At 36.7% G+C, this 21,759-nt stretch overlaps 1 protein-coding gene across 5 annotated transcripts in view; it reads right to left on the minus strand.

Annotated features, from left to right (window-relative positions):
- Window positions 1–21,759, minus strand: part of asun (integrator complex subunit 13 asun) — a 333,447-nt gene that overhangs the window by 11,988 nt on the left and 299,700 nt on the right. For 4 of the 5 annotated variants that reach the window (XM_090415856.1, XM_090415858.1, XM_090415854.1 and 1 more), the window contains one exon: window positions 3,516–3,673. The exons of the other annotated variant lie outside the window; for it this stretch is intronic. In XM_090415856.1, the coding sequence (XP_090271982.1) occupies window positions 3,516–3,673 (158 nt within the window). The remainder of the gene's footprint in view (window positions 1–3,515; window positions 3,674–21,759) is intronic. 5 annotated transcript variants of the gene reach the window in all.

Genomic DNA, 21,759 nt, shown 5'->3' on the forward strand with positions numbered 1-21,759 from the left:
ATCTGTTTCCAAACATAAAAAATGGCTGGCAGGAAAGAGATTTTCATCAAACAATGAGGTGATTGTCGAAACAATTGCCTATTTTGAAGAGTTGGACAAATCATACTATATGGATGGGATCAAAAAACCCAAGCATCGCTGGACTAAGCGTATAGACCTCAAAGGAGACTATGTTGAAAAATAAAAAATGTTTGTCCCAAATAATTATGTTTTCTTCATTTTTGCACGGACTTATTGAACAACCCTTGTATATGGTGAGGCTCTGTGCTTCAACCTGTACTCTTCCCCCTATACTTCAATGATCTTCACTTAGTAATGTCCAATCCTATTCACAGCTTTGCTGATGACAGTACACTCCATTTGTCTTCATTTACAAAACCTTAAAGTACTTAGTTGATTCAAGCTTCAAGATCTTAGACAGTGATTTTCATGCCCTTCTCATTGTGGTGAAATAATTTAGGGAATTTCACTGCTACCAAAACATAATCCTGTCTAATTTCCTGGAAGAACGCACTTCCCACACTCCCTCACTTTTGATAACATTCTGAAAATACCAAGATCAGTTCTCTCTTCGTCGATTGACTTTCACATCTTGCCTATCCTGGCATCCATAGTCCCTTCGGATACCAATTTAGAACTCATTCTCACATTTGGAATGGTGCACCATAAATCTCCCTCAAAATGTTTGATAGTAATCCAGAAGAGAGTGCTATTTGCTTAATAGATACCCCCCCTCAAAAAATTTTTTTTCTGTGCTGTACTCTAATCATGTATAAACATGGAATGCTGCTGGTCAACATTCACATATGGTTCAGTACTCTAACTCACTAAACCAACTTTTCATCTGTTCCTTCATTCAATATACCTGTGCTTTGGAACATATACCATTTTCCCCAACAAACAGAATCACTTACCAACGGTACTATTGTATGATAAATTTTAAGATTTCATGTGTGGGAATGCTATTAAAAAAAAATAATAATAAATAAATAAAATAAAAGCTGTCCTGGTTGGCTCAGTTGATAGTGTATATCTGTTCTTCAATTAATAAGTTGTAGATGGAAATCCCTACCATATATGTAGATATTTGTGAATGTGGTAGATGATGATTTTCATTACCCAGAGTGGGACAACTCAGTTTATTTGGAGCTTGAAATGATATACAAAGACCATGTCTGATCTCTAAAACCATTTCTTTGGCTCAAAAACAGTTGCTGTCCATGTAGACTTAAATGCATTCTATATTTACCTCAGATTTGACTAATAGATGATGTGGTAACTGTCATGAATAACCATTCCAGGACAGGCTCACAGAACCATTTTCAAATTATCTACACTCTCTGTCAAAAAAGAAACCAAACTTTTCGAAAATAGAAGAAATTAGTGTTCTATATTTTTGTTGCCGAAAGCGACAACCTTCATTAGTGTTGTGTCAACTGTTTATGGCATTTGTTTCATTAGAAGCTGAGTTATAGTGCCAAGACTGACAGTGCATTTTGACGAACGGTTGGAAAACGAGTTTAAAACAGAGATCTGCAATTGACTTTTGTGTTAAACTTGGTAAAAGTTTTACCGGAACACATCAAATGCTTAAAAAAGCATACGGTGATGAATGCTTATCCCTTACTCAAGTTTATGAGTAGTTTAAGCGATTTCAAAGTGGTTGTGAAACGCTTGAAGACGACGAAAAGCCGGGCCATCCAAAAACTGGACTGAGCGAAGTTAACATCCAAAAAGTGCGTGATTTCATCAAAGAAAACCCGAAATTGTCTGTGAGAATGATTGAAGATAAATTGGGGATTCCAAAATCAACAGTGCACAACGTTTTGACTGAGAGTTTGGGCTTTCGTAAATTGAATTAATTCGCGATTTGTTCCCCACAAGTCAACGACCAAAAAATGTATCGAATTGAACATTTCAAGGACCTCATCAAAACTGCTCGTAAGGACATTTCAAGGAAGACTCAAACTTCCTTGAAACAATCGTTACTGGTGACGAAACGTACTGTTTTTGAGTATGAGCCAGAAGAGAGGCATCTCAAAAAGTCGCTTGGAGAAGTCAAAAGTAAAGACAATGCCGATTTGCTTCCATGATTCCAAGGGCATTATCCACAAAGAATTCGTTCCACCTGGCCAAACGGTCAATGGCGAGTTTTATTTTGAAGCAATTGAATCGCGTACTTCATGAATATCGTGATGCAGGCAGCTAGTTACTTTTGCATGATAATGCACCATCTCATCATTCACACATTGAGACAGTTTTTGAGCAAAAATCGAGTTTGTATGGTAGATCACTCGCCATATTCACCCAATTTAGCATCCTGTGACTTCTTTCTCGTCCCCCGACTTCATTTGCCGATGAAAGGAAAGCGATACGACACCACTGAAAACATTCAAGCGGCAGTAATCACGACCCTCAACAGTATCCCAAAAACCGATATAAAAAACTCATTTAACAAATTAATTAACTGTGCCAAACGTTGTATTGAAGCTGAGGAAGAGTATATTGATTGAAATAAATGATTTGAATAATTATAATTAGCCTGTGTTTTATTTTCTATCAAAAGTTCAGTTTCTTTTTGGACAGAGGGTGTATGTCTTTTGATGTGTACATCATGTCTGATGTAACCATTAACAGATGAAATTTATAAAGACTTCAAAATAAAGGTCAGAAGACAATGATCTGGTGGAAGGGATTTTCCACCAGATGAATGCAGTTAAGAGATATAATATATTGGCCTCATATTCCTAGTTGCTTTGGTCATAATTCAAAAACAACTAACCAACAAGATGATCCAGCTATAAAGGGAATGAATGCATGCAATAATATTCAAGGATACCCTGTAAGTCACACACCACTCGACTAATATTGGTAAACTTAATGTGTGTAAAGATAATATTTCTCATATTATTCCACCATCTAGCACAATGGATCAATCAATTCATGCTATAACAATAGCAGCAGAATAAATCTGATGTGTGGCCCAGACCACCAGCACAGAATTGGAATCAGGATAAATTAGACCAGACAACCTTCTTGCATCCCTTTAATGTCCAGTATTAGTGTTTTTGTGCCCACTATATCCACAGCTGACCAGTAGCTCTGTGAGGTCTTCTGCACTGTTGTACCTTATCTAAGGACAGCATCTGATGCACTGTTCTATATGTTTCTCTACAAGCCACCACTGTACTGCACTGCCATTTGAATGTGGTCCATCTGTCAGACCATGAATCTTGTAATTCTGTCAATCTTATATATATGCTCAAAGTCACTTATGGTGTACTGATGGCCTACTACCACACTGAATTTCTCACTCACTCACTCACACTCACACAATCTTCTGATGTAGCCTGATATGGACAATTGACACTATTTACCACGAAGTAGTTTGTAATACACAGAATGCATGGAAGAAGTGTTGATTGGGTTGTAATTAATAAACTGACTACCATGCATAGAACCATTATACTAGACTTGAACAATGTTCTAATAAACTTTTCCTTTATTATATTTACCTCTTAGGGCCTTTTCCTCGGGTTCCCATTGTTGGAACTGGCAAAGATGTTCCTTTACTTTCCATACCAACTAAATTATAAATTACTTTCTTGCATTCAATTACATCATCAGGAGATAAAGATTCTTTGGTTACCAAAGATAATAGTGGATTTAACTGCTATAAAAAAGCACATCACTTTTAATATGGAATATATTTGAATTATTTTATTTTAATTAACTAAACAAATTCTTGAGCAACAATAAAATAACTGTGAACGATCATAATGATTTATATATCAAATTTGCTACAAGAATTATTTAGTTAAAGAATACTGAAAACATTTATTTAGGCATAGAACATCATCTCGATGAAGAAAATGGCTGAAAGTGGCTTTAACCCTTCAATTGACAGTGCTGCTCTCAGGCAACATGACTTACAGTGGTTCTATTCTCATTTCCACCCATTTCGTGGCCAAAACATAATTCAAAAAAGTGTTTTTCACTGTGCATCAATGAAGACAAATGTTGCATGGAAGCAATAATGACAACAGTTGGGTGATACCCTTATTGGCATGAGAATAGAACAACTGTAAAGTCATGTTGCCTGAGAGCAAGCAACACAGTCAAATAAAGGGTTATATCAAATATAAAATCTCTGATTTCAATATCAGGTTTAATACTACATTTCTTCATTATATGATCCATCAAGATAACATGCACTCATATCCAGATAACATCTTACCCCCTTGATTTTCAGATCTTCATGATCATTCTTCACTTCCCACTGATTAATAATAATTGTATATGGAATCTATATTGTTTGGTTATAATTTCCAATTTATGCCATATAATTGTAGTGTTTGAAGAGCTTTTCTTTTCATACCTTGTTAGATGCCCTTTCCAGATCTACAAAAATTAAATATAGATCTTTTTATATTCTCATAATTTCTCAATTATTTGTCTTAAAAAATCCGATCTTGACAACCCCTATTTGGTTTAAACCCAGCTTGTTCTTTCGCAACTTTTTTTTTTCCCCTCTCCCCTCAGATTTTTTTTTAGCCTCTTCTCAAATATTCTTGCATAATTCTTACCTGGTATACTCAGAGAAGAAATTTCCCTGTAATTCATTTTTATTTACCTTTATTATTATTATTATTATTATTATTATTATTTGACACCTCCAGGGAGTCCAAAGACTCATCAGGAGGGCACCTGCTTTATAGCTCTGTCTCCACCACTCAATCCACCAACTGACCGCAACTACAACAGCGGCATCTGCAACCAACCACCACCACTAGTTTTTACACAGCTCTAATCCAAATCTGGAATTTGTCTTTCTGAGTAGGCTTCCTGAATTATACATTGTAGATAGTAATGTCTGCATTATTGTCTACAGACAGACAATAGAACAAGTAAAGCATTTCAGCTATTTAGGCATAATTTTTAGTGAAGACTGCAAATAAATATGGAAAATAGATAACAGAATAAACAAAGTTGGTATTGTGGGAAGTCAAATGAATAAATTTATATGAAATAAAAGAGAAATTAGGCAAAACACTAAACTAATTATACAAGACAGCATTTAAAATTTTAACTTATAGATTGATAACTGGATTGAAAATAGTCTAATATTAATCTGTGGTCTCTAATCTGATTGAAGACTAGAGGACCACAGATATGAAAGTTCTGGAAAAAATAAGAGGAGGAATCAGATGCCATCAATGATAGAATCATATTAAAAAATGAAGATACAGTATGGCACAAAAAAACAGTACTGAATAACTACAATGTTGTGGTGTAAATGGGTTATTAAAAAAGAAATATACGTCTACTTCGTGCCTGTCAAACATGTGCAAATATGTCTACATTTATAAGGCAGTAGAGAAGAATAAAGATCTGCAAGTTGTCCAACTGTGTCAAGCACACTGCAGACAAAAGAACATGCAGGTAGATTATTATGTCTGTACACAAATGCTAGGAGTATCAGAAACAAAAGGGCAGAGTTTGTTGCCTTGTTCATGTTGGGACCTCACATTGCAGGCATCAGTGAGACCTGGCGCTATCAGAAGCAGACACACTAACTTGTATTTTTAGGTACAGTATTTTTAGGAAGGATTGAGAGGAGGGAGTGTGCTGTTAATGATATCAGATGACTAGAATCCAGTCAGAGTTGAGATCTATGATTGCAGTACTACTACTTAAAAGTATTTCATGTGGCAGAGAGTTTGAAGCCATCTGATGTAAGGTGGAATCTAACAAGATCAATTACATAGTGGGGTTTTGTTATAGACCTGGTGGATCGGTTGCTAGTGATGAAGAAATGAATCACCAAATAGAAAAGATGAGCACAAAAAGAGGGAGTTTCACATCATAATGGGAGACTTTAATTATCCAAATATTGATTGGTTAGCAATAGAATCTCATGAGAAGAATGAAAATGCATTTATTGAGCTGTTGTGGGACAAGTTCCTCAAGTAGCGTGTGACTGAAGGAACTCGGGATTAAAGAGTTAGTTTGTATCTAGTATCAGAGGGCATTTCAGTTAAAGATGTAACTATTCTGCTTGCAATTGGTGACAATGATCATGCAGTATACTCACTTAGGAAGTGACTAAGTTTATTTGTTCCATTCAGAAAGTGAGGAGTACACTGAGTTCAGTGAAATGGGATTGGTTGCTGGATGGGAAGAATATCAACAGTGCATGGGAAGCATTTAAACAATACTTAAATGATGCAATAAGTTCAATGTCCAGAGAGTTCAAAGAATAAATAGGGTAGGAGTCAAATGGATGTGTAATCTTATTAAGCAAGAGATTCGTAAGAGAAGGATGATGTGGAAGGAATACCGTGTGCATAAGGATGATATCTGTTATGAAAATTATAATCAGCAGGCTAGAATAGTCACAACTGTGTACAGAAAGCAAAGTCTGAGCATGAAAACAAAACTGGCTCTGCATGCTAAAGACAACCCACAAGAATTCTATCGATATGCTGCAAGTAAAAGAAAGAATGAATATGAAAGAATAACTCTTCTAAATGCAAATGGATGAGGGTTACAGATGCAGAAGAGGTTGAACTAATGAGTGCCCATTTTGTTAAAAGCTATCAACCCTGTGTATGCTACATTTGAGCTCACTGCTACCTCTTCACTAGATGAAGAAACTCAGGTGTATGAGGTATTAGAATTTTTGCACAAACTGAATAAGAATTCAACAATAGGGACTGATGGGATATCAGCAGGTGTGCAAAAAGAGTATTCAGCTGAACTGGCTATTCCTTTGACCAGGCTGTTTAATGTGAGTTTCAAAACAGGAAAGATTCCGCACAAATGGAAAGAATGTATAGTAATTCCATTGCACAAAGACCAATGTATCCAACTATCAACCAATTAGTATCTCAGGAGTGGTGGTTAAGATTTTGTAAAAAACTAGTTAGGGCTCCCCATTCAGAAATGGGTTGATAGTGAATCTCCACTTTCCAATGAGCAACATGGGTTTACTAAGGAATGGTCATGTTTTAGCAGCTTGCTAGTATTCTATAAGTGTTACCATTGAACTAGACAAGGGGAAGAACGGATACACCATGATACTTTTGGATATTTGCTAAGGCTTTTGACAGAATACAGCATGGTAGGCTGTTGCATAAATTGGAGAATATGGGTTTGGATTATAGAATATTAGCGTGGATAAGAGGGGTGGCTGACTGATAGATATCAAAAAGTGGTATATGGGGGATGTGAGTCTCCAAGATTCACTTATCTCCAAGATATTGGGAAGGATCTGACAAGCAACATACAGCTAGTTGCTGATGATGCAAAGATAGGTAGGGAATCAGGAATGCTGCTGATATGCAGTACTTGCAGAATGATTTGAATAGGCTGGAATTGTGGCATGGGAAAATGGATGTCAGTAAATGTAAAGTCATTCACTTCGCCGTGATTAGATATCCAATGTTGTATTATATTGGTGGGATTAAGCTAGACGAATCTGATGAGACTAGGGATCTTGGAGTGTTAGTAGATAGGAGGTTGAAGTTCAGTGGCATGTAGCAAAGATTACAAATACAACTCAAAAGATAACTGCAATGCTGAAAATGAATGTTCATATGTAAAGATAAGGATGTCATTTTGCCTCTGTGCAGGTCTGGTCTCCTAGTTTCCATTGTGATTCTGATATAGTGGAGAGAGAGAGAGAGAGAATGCAAAGGAGAGTACTAACAATGATATCAGGATTGTGGAATACTGATTATGAAGCCAAATTGAGAATTTGCAGACACTTTATATTATGGAGGGTGGGGAAAGGACAAGAGGGCATCCTCGGAAGCCGAGAATGAATGCTGCTAAGAGAGGGGGTGAGGACTAGATTTTTCTGTCATAGCGTGGTATGTGATTGGAACGGATTGCCATTGGATGTTATGGGTGCAAGCAGTGTGAATGAATTCAAGAATAAGTATGACAGCTGGTCTGTGTAGTATGTGGCTTCCCTTGATGAGTCCCTGACTCCCTGGAGATCTCTCTTAATGATGATATATACAACTATTAGTGAAATTTTGGTCAAATAAAGTATTATTGACAGGTTGCGTAGTACATGCAAAAGTTCTTCTGTCATCTTGGAGAACAAGTATTGGGACATCTGCTGGACATATTGTGTAATTTTATCCCTTAGTTCATCAAGGTTTGAAGGCAGGTCATGGTGGAATACCTGTTCCTTCAACATACCTTCCAAACGAACACATCAAGTGATGCGAGTTCAGGAGAGCATAAAGTCTGAATGTGGAGAATGGGAATTCTGCGAACCTGAAAATGAGCCTCCTGGGGAAGGGTCCTGATAAATAGGCTCTAGACCCATGCGATGTGTGACAGGTTACTCCGTCCTGTTTGAATACCTGTGCATGAAGTGGAATGTTTTTTGCATGACATATCTTATGCAAATCCTAAGTAAACAGAACCAACACATTCTTCATGCAGCGTTCACTATTCAAGGGTCATGGTTGCACCATCCTCATCAATGAAGTAGGGCCCAATTATGTCATGGCTGGAAACTGCACATCATGCAGTGACCATCTCACTGTGAAGAAGTTTCTCTTGGACAAATTCAGGTCTCAAGAAACCTGTAAGTTCATCTGTTTACACGACCACTTAGATAAAAATGTGCTTTTTTATCTAAGTGGTCGTGTTTTTTATTTTTTATTTTTATTTAATCCCACTGTGCAGCATATCCATTGCTGTTAAACACTGATCCATCTGAATGATGTACGAAAAGGCACTCAGCTCCTTAGAATTCTCTGTAGTGACCTCAGTATCCCAAGTTTTACCACTATTTGGTGTTGACTGAGTTTCAGAAACTGTAACACTTGCTCCAGCATGCACCCATGATTCTCATTTGTGTTAACAGTTCATGGTCTCCCTGAATGTCCTTTGCACTGCAGCAGAACACTTCCGGTACTTTGGAACCTCTCACGCTTATGGAAATGATGAACGAACTGCTCACAAACATGTCGTAGACTTGGACTATTTGCTCTACCAATTCTGTATGAACTAAAATATAATGCTTAACAATAAACATCTTTTCTTCCAATGTCAACACCACTGCTACAGCTAAATGTAATGCCATAGAATCTACATGTGCTCTTCTATTACTGTGCATCCAGTCGAATAGCATATCTCATAGCCCATGTACTGAAGGGGATTTCGAAGTTCAGTACTATTTTTTTGCGGCATACCATATTAGGAAGGAATCTGACACTGTTAGTATTCAGCAATCTGTGAGCAGAGCAGAGCAGATCTCGGGTGGTCAATTAAACAGAATTGGGAAAAGATCCAACAAAAGATCTAGGTGGATTGATGCAGTTAGAAGTCCCTTTAATAAATTTAGTTTAATCCTTTATCCAAGTGTGTGCAAACAAAGTTTGCGCCTGAAAGTATCTTCAGGACTGGGGTAAAGTGGTACAACACTGGGCAACTCCTTGCAAAGGTGGAACAAGCTACCAACACTCCTATCTCAGTATCTCCCATAATGTAAAACACATCTCCTTGCAGATATGTATAATGTTATGCATTAAGGGAAGGGCCACTACCCAGACTAGTTTCAACCTTTATTGAGGTCTCTTCAGTGGGAGCCAGGCCCAAGTGGAGATACCAGGCAGAAGCATTAGCAAGGTCATCTCCTCCTATAGGAGCTGCTAAACGGTGTGCCACCTTTTTATTAAATTACTCTGGATTTAGAGGAAGATGTTGAAAGTTTATTTTTCACTTGGTCAGACTATAATAAATTTAGTTTAATCCTTTATTCAAGTGTGTGCATTATGGGAGATACTGAGATAGGAGTGTTGGTATCTTGCTCCACCTTTGCAAGGAGTTGCCCGGTGTTGTACCACTTTACCCCAGTCCTGAAGATACTTTCAGGTGCAAACTTTGTTTGCACACACTTGGATAAAGGATTAAACTAAATTTATTATAGTCTGACCAAGTGAAAAATAAACTTTCAAAAAAAAAAAAAAAAAAAAAAAAAAAAAAAAAAAATAGAAGTCCCTTAGAACAGCGATTCCCAAACTGTGGGCCGCGGCCCCCTTAAGAGCAGTAGGTTTTTGTTGAGGGGGGGGCGTGAAATAATGAAAACAAATGTATTTAAATTTTATTATTTCTTTTTGTTATTTTTTATATTTTAATGGAAAAAAAATCACACATTGGTGCTGGTTCACAAATTTTACTTCCTGCGTATTTCGGCGCTTAATGAATATTAATAAATACAGTAGCCCCCCGTATCCGCGGGGTTTGGTTCTGTCGTCTTCCGCAGATACCTGAAACCGTGAATAGTAGCGAACCCTATATATATACTATATGTTTTTTCCTATACATAAATACCTATGACAAAGCTTAATTTATAAATTACGCACAGTAAGAGATTAACAACAATAACTAATAATAAAACAGAACAATTATAACAACATACTATAATAAAGTTATCTGAATGTGAATGGAATCTTAGCAACCTCAGATGTGTGTGTAGCTTTCTCCACCTTTGCAACGAGTTGCCCTGGTGATGGACAATCTCTGGAATCAGCCGAACTGTCTATTACTAAAAGAAAGAGCCAAACAGCTTCATTTCGGCAATGTAAAATTACATAAGCAAAGTGGATATTAGATCCAACATTATTTCAAAGCCGAATGTTTGCAGAGACTATGAAAGTTTCGTAAGTTGACCTTTCGTATGTTAATATCTTCGGACCAGGATTGACCGTGGATAGGGGGGCTTCTACTGTATATGCTTATTCATATAAGTTTAATTTCAAAGTAGAAATCTAAGAATTGCAGTTTCAAATATTTCACCTGATATTGACTTTTTGTGTAGCAGTATTGAAACACATCCATCACATTAAATTGTTATTAAACTTCTTTTATGTTTTTAATTCTTTCTTTATTACTAATCGTTTTACGTTTCATGTGCTTGTACTGCAAATGTACAATAACAATATATCTATCTATATAAAAATATGAGATAATGTGCCATGTCGAATGTGTATGTAAGCTGCTAAAAATGTAATATTTGCATTTGATTTTTGCAATATTCGCTGTGTATGTTTTGTATTGAATATAAATGCAATAAATATTATAATAATATATGGAAATGAAAAGCAGGTATTACAATTTTTCTTTGAGGGGGGCCGTGAAATATTTTAATTTTTCCAAAGGGGGCCCTGACATCCAGAAGTTTGGGAAGCACTGCCTTAAAATCTAACAATACTGGACTCCTCTTCATCCTAATTTTCCTAATTAGCCAACAGGAAGTTAGCAATAATGTGAACTTTTCATACAGTACTATCTTGTACACCTCTTGAGGCAACATCAAGAATTTGACAATGACACTATAAAACTGTTATATCACTGTATGTGAGCTTTCCCACTTATCCAAATGTTTTTCATCATATATATTCTACTCCAGCTACCTTTCTGCATTTCAGGGTTCTGATCAGGGCTCCTTTAATTTATCAAAATCCTAATTCAGTTTTGAATTGTTGAAGTGAGCAATGATTATACTCAACTGACAAATGAAAATACTGTTGGAATGATGTTTAAATTATAGGCTAAAAATACAGTGAATTCAGTCTTTAGTTTAATGATCAAAAGGAACAAAAATGAATGAATTATGAATCGAAAACTTATTGCATTATAGAAAAATACATTGATTTATATTTGTCATATTAGAACATGCAAATTAATTAACTTTAATTCCTTTAAAAACTGAATTTTCAAATTTTTAATTATGTATAGCAGTTTGTTTTCAAGCAAGATTAATTGATGCTCTCAAATCTGATTTAATGATTTTCTAAAGCTGAAAATAAACACTCTACACTGGCTTGAGTAATGGACAATGTAACTCCCAGACATTTCTGAAAAAATAAAATGTGCTGTATTCAAAAACCATAGGAAAAAAAACTGCATGAAGAAGTATTAAAGCCTATGCACACACATACACACACATATACAGGGTGTTCAGGATAAATTTGACATATTTATAATTAATTATATTTTTCCGTAAGTTACATATATTAACACACACTTCTCTTCATTTAAAAGTTTGGACCCTTCTTCATTCATATACAAGATGTCAGAAAGGATGGATAGCTGGAACCCACCTGAATCATGGAAGAGAATAACTTGTATCATGATGATTCGTGCCCGCCATCAAAATAAGGATATTACGACTGCTGCCCAATGCTCCCTGAATACAGTAAAAACAATCAGGCATGAACTAGAGACTTGCAATGGTGACTACGAGGATGTAGCAAGAAGAAAGATCCCTAGCAGACGATCTGATTGCGTTCGTACAGCAGAATTCCTCGCAAATCTGCAGGAACAGGTGTTGAAGAACCCTGGCATTGGAATTCGGGCTTTGTTCGTGGAGTTGCTAACTGTAGTCAAGCCCTGGATAACAAGGGTAGCCAATGGTAGGCTGTATGTATGGCAGCAGGATTCGGCCCCTTGCCACACCTCTGGGAAAAGTCAAAAATGGTTGTCTGAAAATTTCTACGACTTCACCAGTCCAAATGTTTGGCCTCCAAACTCCCCAGACCTTAACCCCATGGATTATTTTGTATGGGGCGCAGTTGAAAAAGACACCAATCGCACTTCCAGTAATACAAAAGCCCAGTTAATGGATAAAATTAAAACAGTTTTTGCGGCCCTTCCCAGGGAGACTGTAGCATCAGCTTGTTCGAGGTTCCGAAGCAGAATTGAAGCTGTGATCGATGCTAATGGTGGTTATTTTGAGTAAATCTTGTTGATAGTATTGTAATTAACTCTGCCTGTAATGTTTTTTTGTCAATTCATTAAATTTAATAGATACAAAGAAGATTTTCTTTTTCCTTATGAAACTGTCAAATTTATCCCGAACACCCTGTATATGTGTGTGTGTCACTTTCATGATTATGACTGGTCAAGTTACTTTGAGCCACAGAGCCAGTTTTTTTTTCATGGCTCTGGGTCCAGCTTTAGAGCAAAGACTCTGGCTTTGATTTTTTTTTTTTTTTTTTTTTTTTTTTTTTTTTTTTTTTTTTTAAATCTCAAATATTAAGGTAGAAAAATCATCAGTATACTCCTGGATTGCATTCTGGATACTTTCTTCCATTTTTTCCTGACACTGCTTATATGATTTACTCATTTTTCAAACTAACCACATTACTCCTAACACTATGAATATCCTTCTTCTTTTAACCCTTTTTTATAGCCACTTCTATAGGTTTCTCCCAATTCTCTCCATCTGTTTCTATCTGAGCTTGTTGGTGCCAAAGAGTTCCAATTGTTTTTCTTATGTCATCTGACCATCTTCTTGCAGGTCTTCCAACTGATATCTTTCACCTTCATATGGCTGCCACTCACTATAACTTTTGTCCATCTATTGTCCTTGAGTCTTCGATGTATCCTGCCTATTTCCATTTCTTTCGAAGTATGTTTTCTCCAATATCTAAAAATTTTGTTTTAGCTCGTATTTTTCCATTTCTGGTTTTATTTCTGAGTTTTATGTTTAGCAGACATCTTTCCATTCTTCTTTCTGTTTTTGCATTTTATCTATTATTTCCTTTTTGATTGGCCAGGTTTCTGTTTCGTATGTCATAACAGGCAGCACACATTGGTTGATTCATCTTGCTCTGTTCTCAGGTTTTATTTTGCTGTTTAAAAATTTCTTCAATTTTCCAAAAGCTGCCCATCTCATTCTATACTTCTTCCACGACTCCTTGTTTCTTCATTGTTAATTTTTCCTAAGTATCCATACTCATTTATTTCAATTTATTTATTGTTTACCTTAATAATGTCATGTCTTTCATCATCGTACCCTTTTTGGTTTGTTATTATTTTTGTTTTCTCAGAATTAATATATAATCCAATTTCTAGTGATTTAGTTGTTAGATCTTCTATCATTTCTTTTAAATCTTTCATATTCATTGCAATAATAAGAATATCATCAGCAAATCTTAGATTATTTAATTTAATTTCATTAATATTGACTTCTTTATTGGACAATTCGAAATTACACATCATGTGTTCCAGTGTCAATGTGAAGAGTTTGGGAGAAATGGTGTCTCCTTACCTTATTCCTTGATTTATGTGAAAATTTTTACTTATTTCAATAAGAATGATATTTGATGTAGCATTTCCATAAATATATTTTATGTTAATAAATTGTTTTTCAATGCCATAATCTCTAAGAGCTTCTATTATTGATGATGTTTTTATGCAATCAAAAGCTTTTTTAAAATCTATGAAGGCCACGTGAAGAGGAAGGTTGCATTCATTACATTTTTAAATATGCAGGCTTACTGACTGAATATGATCTATTGTACTGACGTTCTTTTTGAAACCAGCTTGTTCAGAGGGTTATACTGAATCAAGTCTTGTTTCTAATCTATTGGTTATAATTCTAGTGAAAAGCTTACAAACATGAGATAACAAACTAATAGGTCTGTTGAAACTAATGAATATCCTTATCCTCAATTTAAATGTCACCTTCCTCATCTCTGATTTCTTTGACAGTACCCTTTCCCATTTCTATGCTTTTGAATAGCCTTTGTAACATTTTAGCACCATTATATTATTATTTCGGGCAACTACAAGGAGTCAACAGACTCATCGAGGGAGGCCCTAACATCATGTCAAGAACAACTATTCGACAGTCACACAGTATCTATCATACCTCGCCTTGAACTCATTCAAGGTCATAGCACCCACAACAGACTCTGGCACCTTATTCAAATCATTCAACACTCTCCAAGTAAAAAACCTAGCTCTAACACCCCTGCTAACCACATTCTTGCCCAGCTTCCATGTATGGCCCCTAGTCCTCCTACCACCAGTCCTATTCTCAAAAATATCTTCTGGATTAATCCTATAGAAACCCTTCAGTAATTTGAATGTCTCAATCATATCACCCCTTTTCCGCCTATCAACCAATTTTTGCAACCCACAAATCTTCAATCTGTTCTCATAAGGTTCATTCCACAGACCTGCCACCATCTTGGTCACTCGTCTCTGGATCCTCTCCACCTCCTCCCCATCGAGAAGAAACCCTGGCACCCATATCTGGGCACAGTAGTTCAGATGGGTCTTATCAGGGCTCGATATAGAGGAACAATAATTTGTTTGTCTCTGCTGGTTAAAGTATTTTTCAGTAACCAAGTGATTTGATGAGCTGATTTAGCCACTTTTGCAATGTGCCCCCTAAACTCCAACTCTCTATCCACCAACACTCCCAAATCCCTGGCCTCATCAATCTCCTGGAGCATGGTTCCACCAATGTGATATACTGCTGCTAATCTTTTCACTCCAAAATGCATAACCTTACACTTTGCCACATTAAATTGACATCCATTTTCCCTAGCCCAGTCCTCCAAACTATCCAAATTTTGCCATATTTATATATATGGCAAAATTTTGACATCCTGGCACTCACAATTGCTGTACCCAACTTTGCATCATCAGCAAACAAGTGAACACTTCCTCTCAGATCCTTCCCTATATTGTTAATGAACAAATTGAAAAGTAGTAGTCCAAGAACAGAACCCTGCAGCACACCACTAGTCACAAGCCGTCTTTTGGACTCCACTCCTGAATAAACCACTCTCTGGTATCTCTCCATCAACCACCCACCTATCCATCTCACCAACCCTATATCCATCCCCATCTGCTCCAGTTTACTGATTAGAGTTCCATGTGGTATCCTGTCAAAGGCCTTGGCAAGGTCCAGTAGAATCACTGTAAACCCATTACCCTTATCCAATTCAGTCGTCACTGTGTTATAAAACATGAGCAAGTTACTGAGGCATGATCTACCCTTCACAAAACCATGTTGCTCCCCATACCGTATCCCATTTTCATCTATCCAATCCTGTATTCTTCTCTTGACTAGTTTTCCAAGACCTTGACAACGATTCCTGATATGCTAATCAGTCGGTAATTTATGACAGTAGTCTTGGAACCTCCTTTATGCAGTGGAACTATTTTTTCCCTCTTTCCACCCCCCTCGGGACTAACCAAGACCCGAGCCTCAAATTAAACAAAATGGTCAAGGGTACTGACGATTCTTTAGCTGCTTCACGTACGACACGAGCTGGTATACCATCCAATCCCACAGATGTATTGACATTGAGGTTTTGCAATAGACTACTCATCTTCACCTCATTCACCACAATTCCCGTATAATCTATTGGTTCATTCATTTCTGCAATGTCACCACCTGGATGATATATTCTTGCAAAGTGCTCACTCAGTAACTCAGCTATCTCAACTGATTCAGTTACCTCCCTACCATCAGCATTCTTTAAAATCATTCTGGCATATACATTTTTTCTTTTACTTGCAACATATCGAAAAAAACTGTTTAGGATTCTCTTTAGCCTGCGTGGCCAATGTTCTTTCGTAATCCTTTTTTGCTTTTCTTACCACACTCGTTACCCTACTGGCTTGGGCTTTATACTGTTCATGTGCCTGCTGGTCACCTTTCTCCTTAAATTCCCTCCATAGTTGTTTCTTTTTTGTAGCTCATGCTTAATGGTGTTATTCATCCATTTAACTCCTACTTGATTTATTATTCGGACTCTAGGTATACAGTCAGCCATTGCTTCATGCAAACACTTTTTAACCGCCTCCCATGCACTATCAACTTCTAGCCCTTGCAGTTGTACATGCCATGGCACTGTACCAATCAATCTCCTAAGCTTGTCATACTTATCAGCCTGATAATTCCACTTGTACCCTGTCTTAATTGTAAATTCCACACCTTTAGCCACCTCCCAAGTCAAGACCCCATGATCACTCTCACCAAATGGTGGCAACGTGGTCATATTTGTTACAGCCAAATTCTCAGATGCAATTACCAGGTCAAGCACTCTCTGACCCCTAGTATTTTCCATTACATGCTGTCGCAGATAGTTATCCCTTAATAACCGCAGGAAATCCAATTCCTTCCTCCCATGTGTCCTCTCCTCCTTCCAATCAATGTTACTATAGTTGAAATCTCCCATAATAATTACCCTCCTTCCACTCATTTCTTCTATTTGCTTATGCATACTATCTCCACTGTCTATTCATCACCTGGTCTATAGCAGGACCCCAACTGTATATTTTGTTCTGCTAGTTTTAATCTCACACCAAATAGCCTCAAATGTGCTCTTTTCTCTATCTTGCAGTTCCACTTCTATTCTCTTTGGCTGTAGCTCATCTGCTATCATCAATAACACTCCCCCCCCCCATTTTATTCTCCCTGTCTCTCCTGAACACACCATACCCCTCACATTCAATCCCACTAGCTGTGTCATCTTCTGTCAGCCATGTTTCACTAATCCCAACAACTTGTGGTCTGGAAGTGCCAACCAAGGCCAACAATTCTTCCCTCTTGTTTCTTGTTTGGCATTTGTATACATGAATTTCAGAAGCCAATTTGTCCCATCCCTATTTTGATGCCTTATACTAACTATCCCATTCTGATTCGCGGTCTTTCCTACTCGCTTGGGCATATTACACACATTCACATACTCAACTGTCTCCCTAAAATCTGCATATCTACTCCCCCCCCCCCCTTAATAACTCTAGTTTCCCTGATTCTGCACATTCACTTCCACTACATTCGACCAAGTCTCCGTACACCAAATCCATTCAAATGTAAACCACCCATTTTATATAAATCCTTTAGTGCATCGAACTCATTACACACCACTCATCAACCATAATTCACGCGTAAAGTCATTGGCAATTATGGCTCTCCTTCTATACTCTTCACTGTCATACCGCCTCAACAGACTCACCATCCTAACTCTCTCACTCTTTTCTTTTGCTACCTGAAGCAATTCCTTCACATCCTCACTCATAGCCTTTTTGTTTCCTTTCAAATCATTTGTACCCGCAACCACTATCAATTCCTTCACCCGCTGTTTTTGCATTCTAATTGACTCGCTCACATTCTCTTTTTTTTTATCTTGTATATTCTTACTGTTCCCTTACAATTTTTTCTGAATTTTCTCAGGGCACACTCTTACTTGCTAGTAAGCACTTTTAATCTGTTTCTTCTTTTCAAGCCTGCCCCTAACTTCTGATTTGCTATCCTTGCATATGTCTGATTGAATTTTTTTTTTTCTTCAGATTTTAACAGTAGATCTCTAGAGTTTGGTTACCGTTTTCAATCTCTTTATTTTTCCTAATAATATTTGTATATCTGAGTCTCCAGTTTACCATGAAAACTGTTTTTAATCTGATTCTTTCAAAAAATTTCATACATATTTATCCTACTCAAAACCAAATTACCATTACTTCCTATTTCAAACGCCTTGTATACCTCTTGGTAATTGCAGTGATACATGGTAAATGATTCCTACAGTTATATAAGCTAAGCATGATACTGATGAGCACACTTAAGTCTCCTAATAATATCCACAAGATTCATCATATCTGAATTAATAGTAAATGTATTAGTTTTGAGTGAAACACTAGCTTGTTCAGAGGGTTATATTGAATCGAGTCTTGTTTCTAATTTATTGGTTATAACAGAATATGCAGAGGTGCAGAGATGGATTCTAAACTTACCCACTTAAAATAATAGGAAATGAGCAAGTACTGGCTAAACAGTAAGATATACATTCTCGTGATAAGGCTTATATGTTGGTTATCCATAATGGTGCAGCCTGTTTGGCCATAATGCAACAACTGCATGGAATCTGGTAGAAACCTGGGAGGTCTAGGGACTGTGGATGGATTTTGAGGAAGCACATAAGAGATGTCAGTTTTTTACATGGCCTGTAGTTAGTCTTTTTTAAAATTTTTTCATGTGTACTCAGATATATGGAATAGTAATAGATTTGGTGTGGTTTCTATTCTGGGTGTGGAAGAGGATTGTGGTTTGGGAGTTTTAATATTCTTTGGATTTGCTAGGGATTGAAGCTACTGAGTAAGAAGGTGTTGTGAATGTGTTCAAGTTCAGTGGTGAAGGCATTATTATCAGAGCTAATCAATTTTACCCTGTTGTTACACAAGCAAAACTACTAAGATGCAACCCCTCCAGCAAGGAATATTAAGCATGGAATAATTACAAAAGCAGATAAGGGAAAAGTCACTATAGATCTTAACCAACATGATTACACACACAGACTTAACTTAAGGATTGCTTTACTTACCACCCTTTGGACCATAATCCTACCAACACACAGATCAGAGACCTCCACAGGCTCCTTACCATACAATTTCAGACCTCTCTCCCTCAAGATATATATGGGCTGCCTAAAATCTATAAACAGAATGTGCCATTACACCCTATTGTAGATGGCACTGATTCACCCACATACAAAGTAGCCAAAGTATTCACCCAATGTACTGAGAACACCTCTTCATACATTAAAAACTCTGCCCACTTTAAGGCCTAAGAAAATCTAAAAGCTAACACTCCAACAAACTGACAAATTTCATACTTCTAAAGAACAATTTCTTTAGAACTAATGTTCTTCTAAAGAACATCCTTAGCCCTTATCCAAGTACAATTTCCTTTCAATATGTCAGGCTTGTTTAAGTTCACCATGAACTGAGGCTATTTCATTTGGCAAGGAAAATTCTACAAACACATAGGGGGGGGGGCGGCATGAAGTCATCACTTTTTCCCAGTTATCTGGGAGAAAGTGATGACTTCATGCCGGACGCCGGACATGCCAGCTCCAAGGCAATCTACATCATGGAAACCTTTGAAAACCAAGCTTTAACCTCTGTCCCCCACACACAGACCTACAGTATAGCAAAGTTATGTTTATGATGCTTCATTTGTCAGTAGGGCTCTAAGGCTATTGACACCTTTTGTAACACATCTTAATAACCAACACCCAAGGATCCAGTTCATCTTAGAAAAAGAAAAAAATATAATAACAGCTTCCCCTTCCTGTAAGCATTATTATCAGCTTACATGCCAACTTGATGGATTCTTGGCATTCTCAGTTTACATAACATACACACACAGATACATTCACCAATGGTCACTTTCCCCCAGTAGAGGAACTTTAAGTAAGACAGAATAGCATTTTACATACTAAATCATATTCTGTATTACCAAGTTCCTCTATGGGATTATTAAAACCCAGTACAACAGGGCAAAATTGATTAGCTCTGATATGACCAATTACAGACCATATAAAAAATTGGCATTGCTTATTTGTTTCCTCAAAGACCAGCCACAGTCCCTAGATCTGCTAGATATCTAAAAGGTTCCATGCAGTTGTAAGCTGTCCTATTATGGCAAAACAGACAAGACAGCCAACATCAGAATCGTCAAACACAAAGACTACATCCGATTCCATTCTATCCTCAAATACAAGGGCCACTATTTCTCATGCCATATTCTGAATACACACAAGAATATTTTAAAACACTACCAAGTAAAATAAATTCATATTTTGAATCATTTGAGCATATGACTAGCATCACCCTTTTTTTTTTATGATATACACAATGGGGGTGCAGCATGTCTAGATAATGATTCGCTTAATAAAGCAGACTATGATCCAGATGATAAATAAAGTCAGAGAAGAGGGAGAAACTGTCACAATATACCAAAATGAATTTAAGGCAAGGTATGGGTGGCACTTAGACAGAGAGGTTCTATATGTTCTATATGATCTGCAATTGCTCTACACATACTACAGACTTAATAAAGTCCTGTAGCATGTGAAGAGAAATATTCTCATGATTTGGCAACACAATGCTACAAAAGTATTTACTCAATAGCAATATGTATTATCATCTTCTCTCTCTCTCTCTCGTTTGGAATAAGCATGGATATTCTGACCTTAACCATTTAATAGTAGCATGTGCAAAAAACAGGAGTGCTTCCAACCACATGTTCAATGATTTTTAAATCTCAAGATGTTTGGAAAACAAAGAATTGATCCTCTCATTGTCAAACGAAGTTACCTGTCATAATGAACAGGTAAAGAAAATAGAGATATTTTAAAGAGATCAACTGATGCTGTATACTATTTGGCCAAGTAAGGGCTTCCTTTGAGAGGTCATGATGAGTCTGAAGATTCAACTAATTGAGGAAATTATATAGAATTTTTAAATGTGCTCCGTGAGTATAATCCTCTTTTAGACAGTCATTTTAAGGATTCAACCGTATTTCAAGGAACTTCTTTCACAGTACAAAATTATATTATTAGGGCCATATCTGATGTGGTTAAAGATGCTATAAAAAAGAAATTGCTGCCTATACATTTGTGACCATTATTCTGGATGAAACATCTGATGTCATGTCAAAACCACAGCTATTAACTGTTTTCCGTTTTATCCATAATGGGCAAATACACGAAAGGTTCATTGGATTTACAGATGTAAGTGAGGATAGCAAAGCAAATAATAATGGCAAATACTTGTTGGATTTCTCCTCAGGACATGGACTGATTATTACTAACACAATGTTCCAATATAAAAATGCACACAAATTCACATGGAGAGAAGACGCAAGGAATAAGAAAAGTCTGACTGACTATGTTATTTTTGATAGTGATGTTTTTTCTCTGGTGCAGGACACTAAAGTGTAAAGAGGATTTGAAATTGGAAGTGATCACCATTTAGTCTTGAGCAGGATTAAATTGAATTTCATATTGAAAAGAAGAACATGTAAGAAAGTTTTAAAGCGAATAAAAGTTGAGTAGTTCTCAGACTGTAGACTGAAATATACAAACATTATTCAAGAAAAAATGAAAGAATTTGATAACAGGAACCAAACCTTGGGGGATTCAGTGG

This window comes from Typopeltis vanoorti, chromosome 3 (assembly GCF_054136105.1).
Source record: "Typopeltis vanoorti isolate ZY-2024b chromosome 3, IOZ_Tvanoo_1.0, whole genome shotgun sequence".
NCBI classification, from domain to species: domain Eukaryota; kingdom Metazoa; phylum Arthropoda; class Arachnida; order Uropygi; family Thelyphonidae; genus Typopeltis; species Typopeltis vanoorti.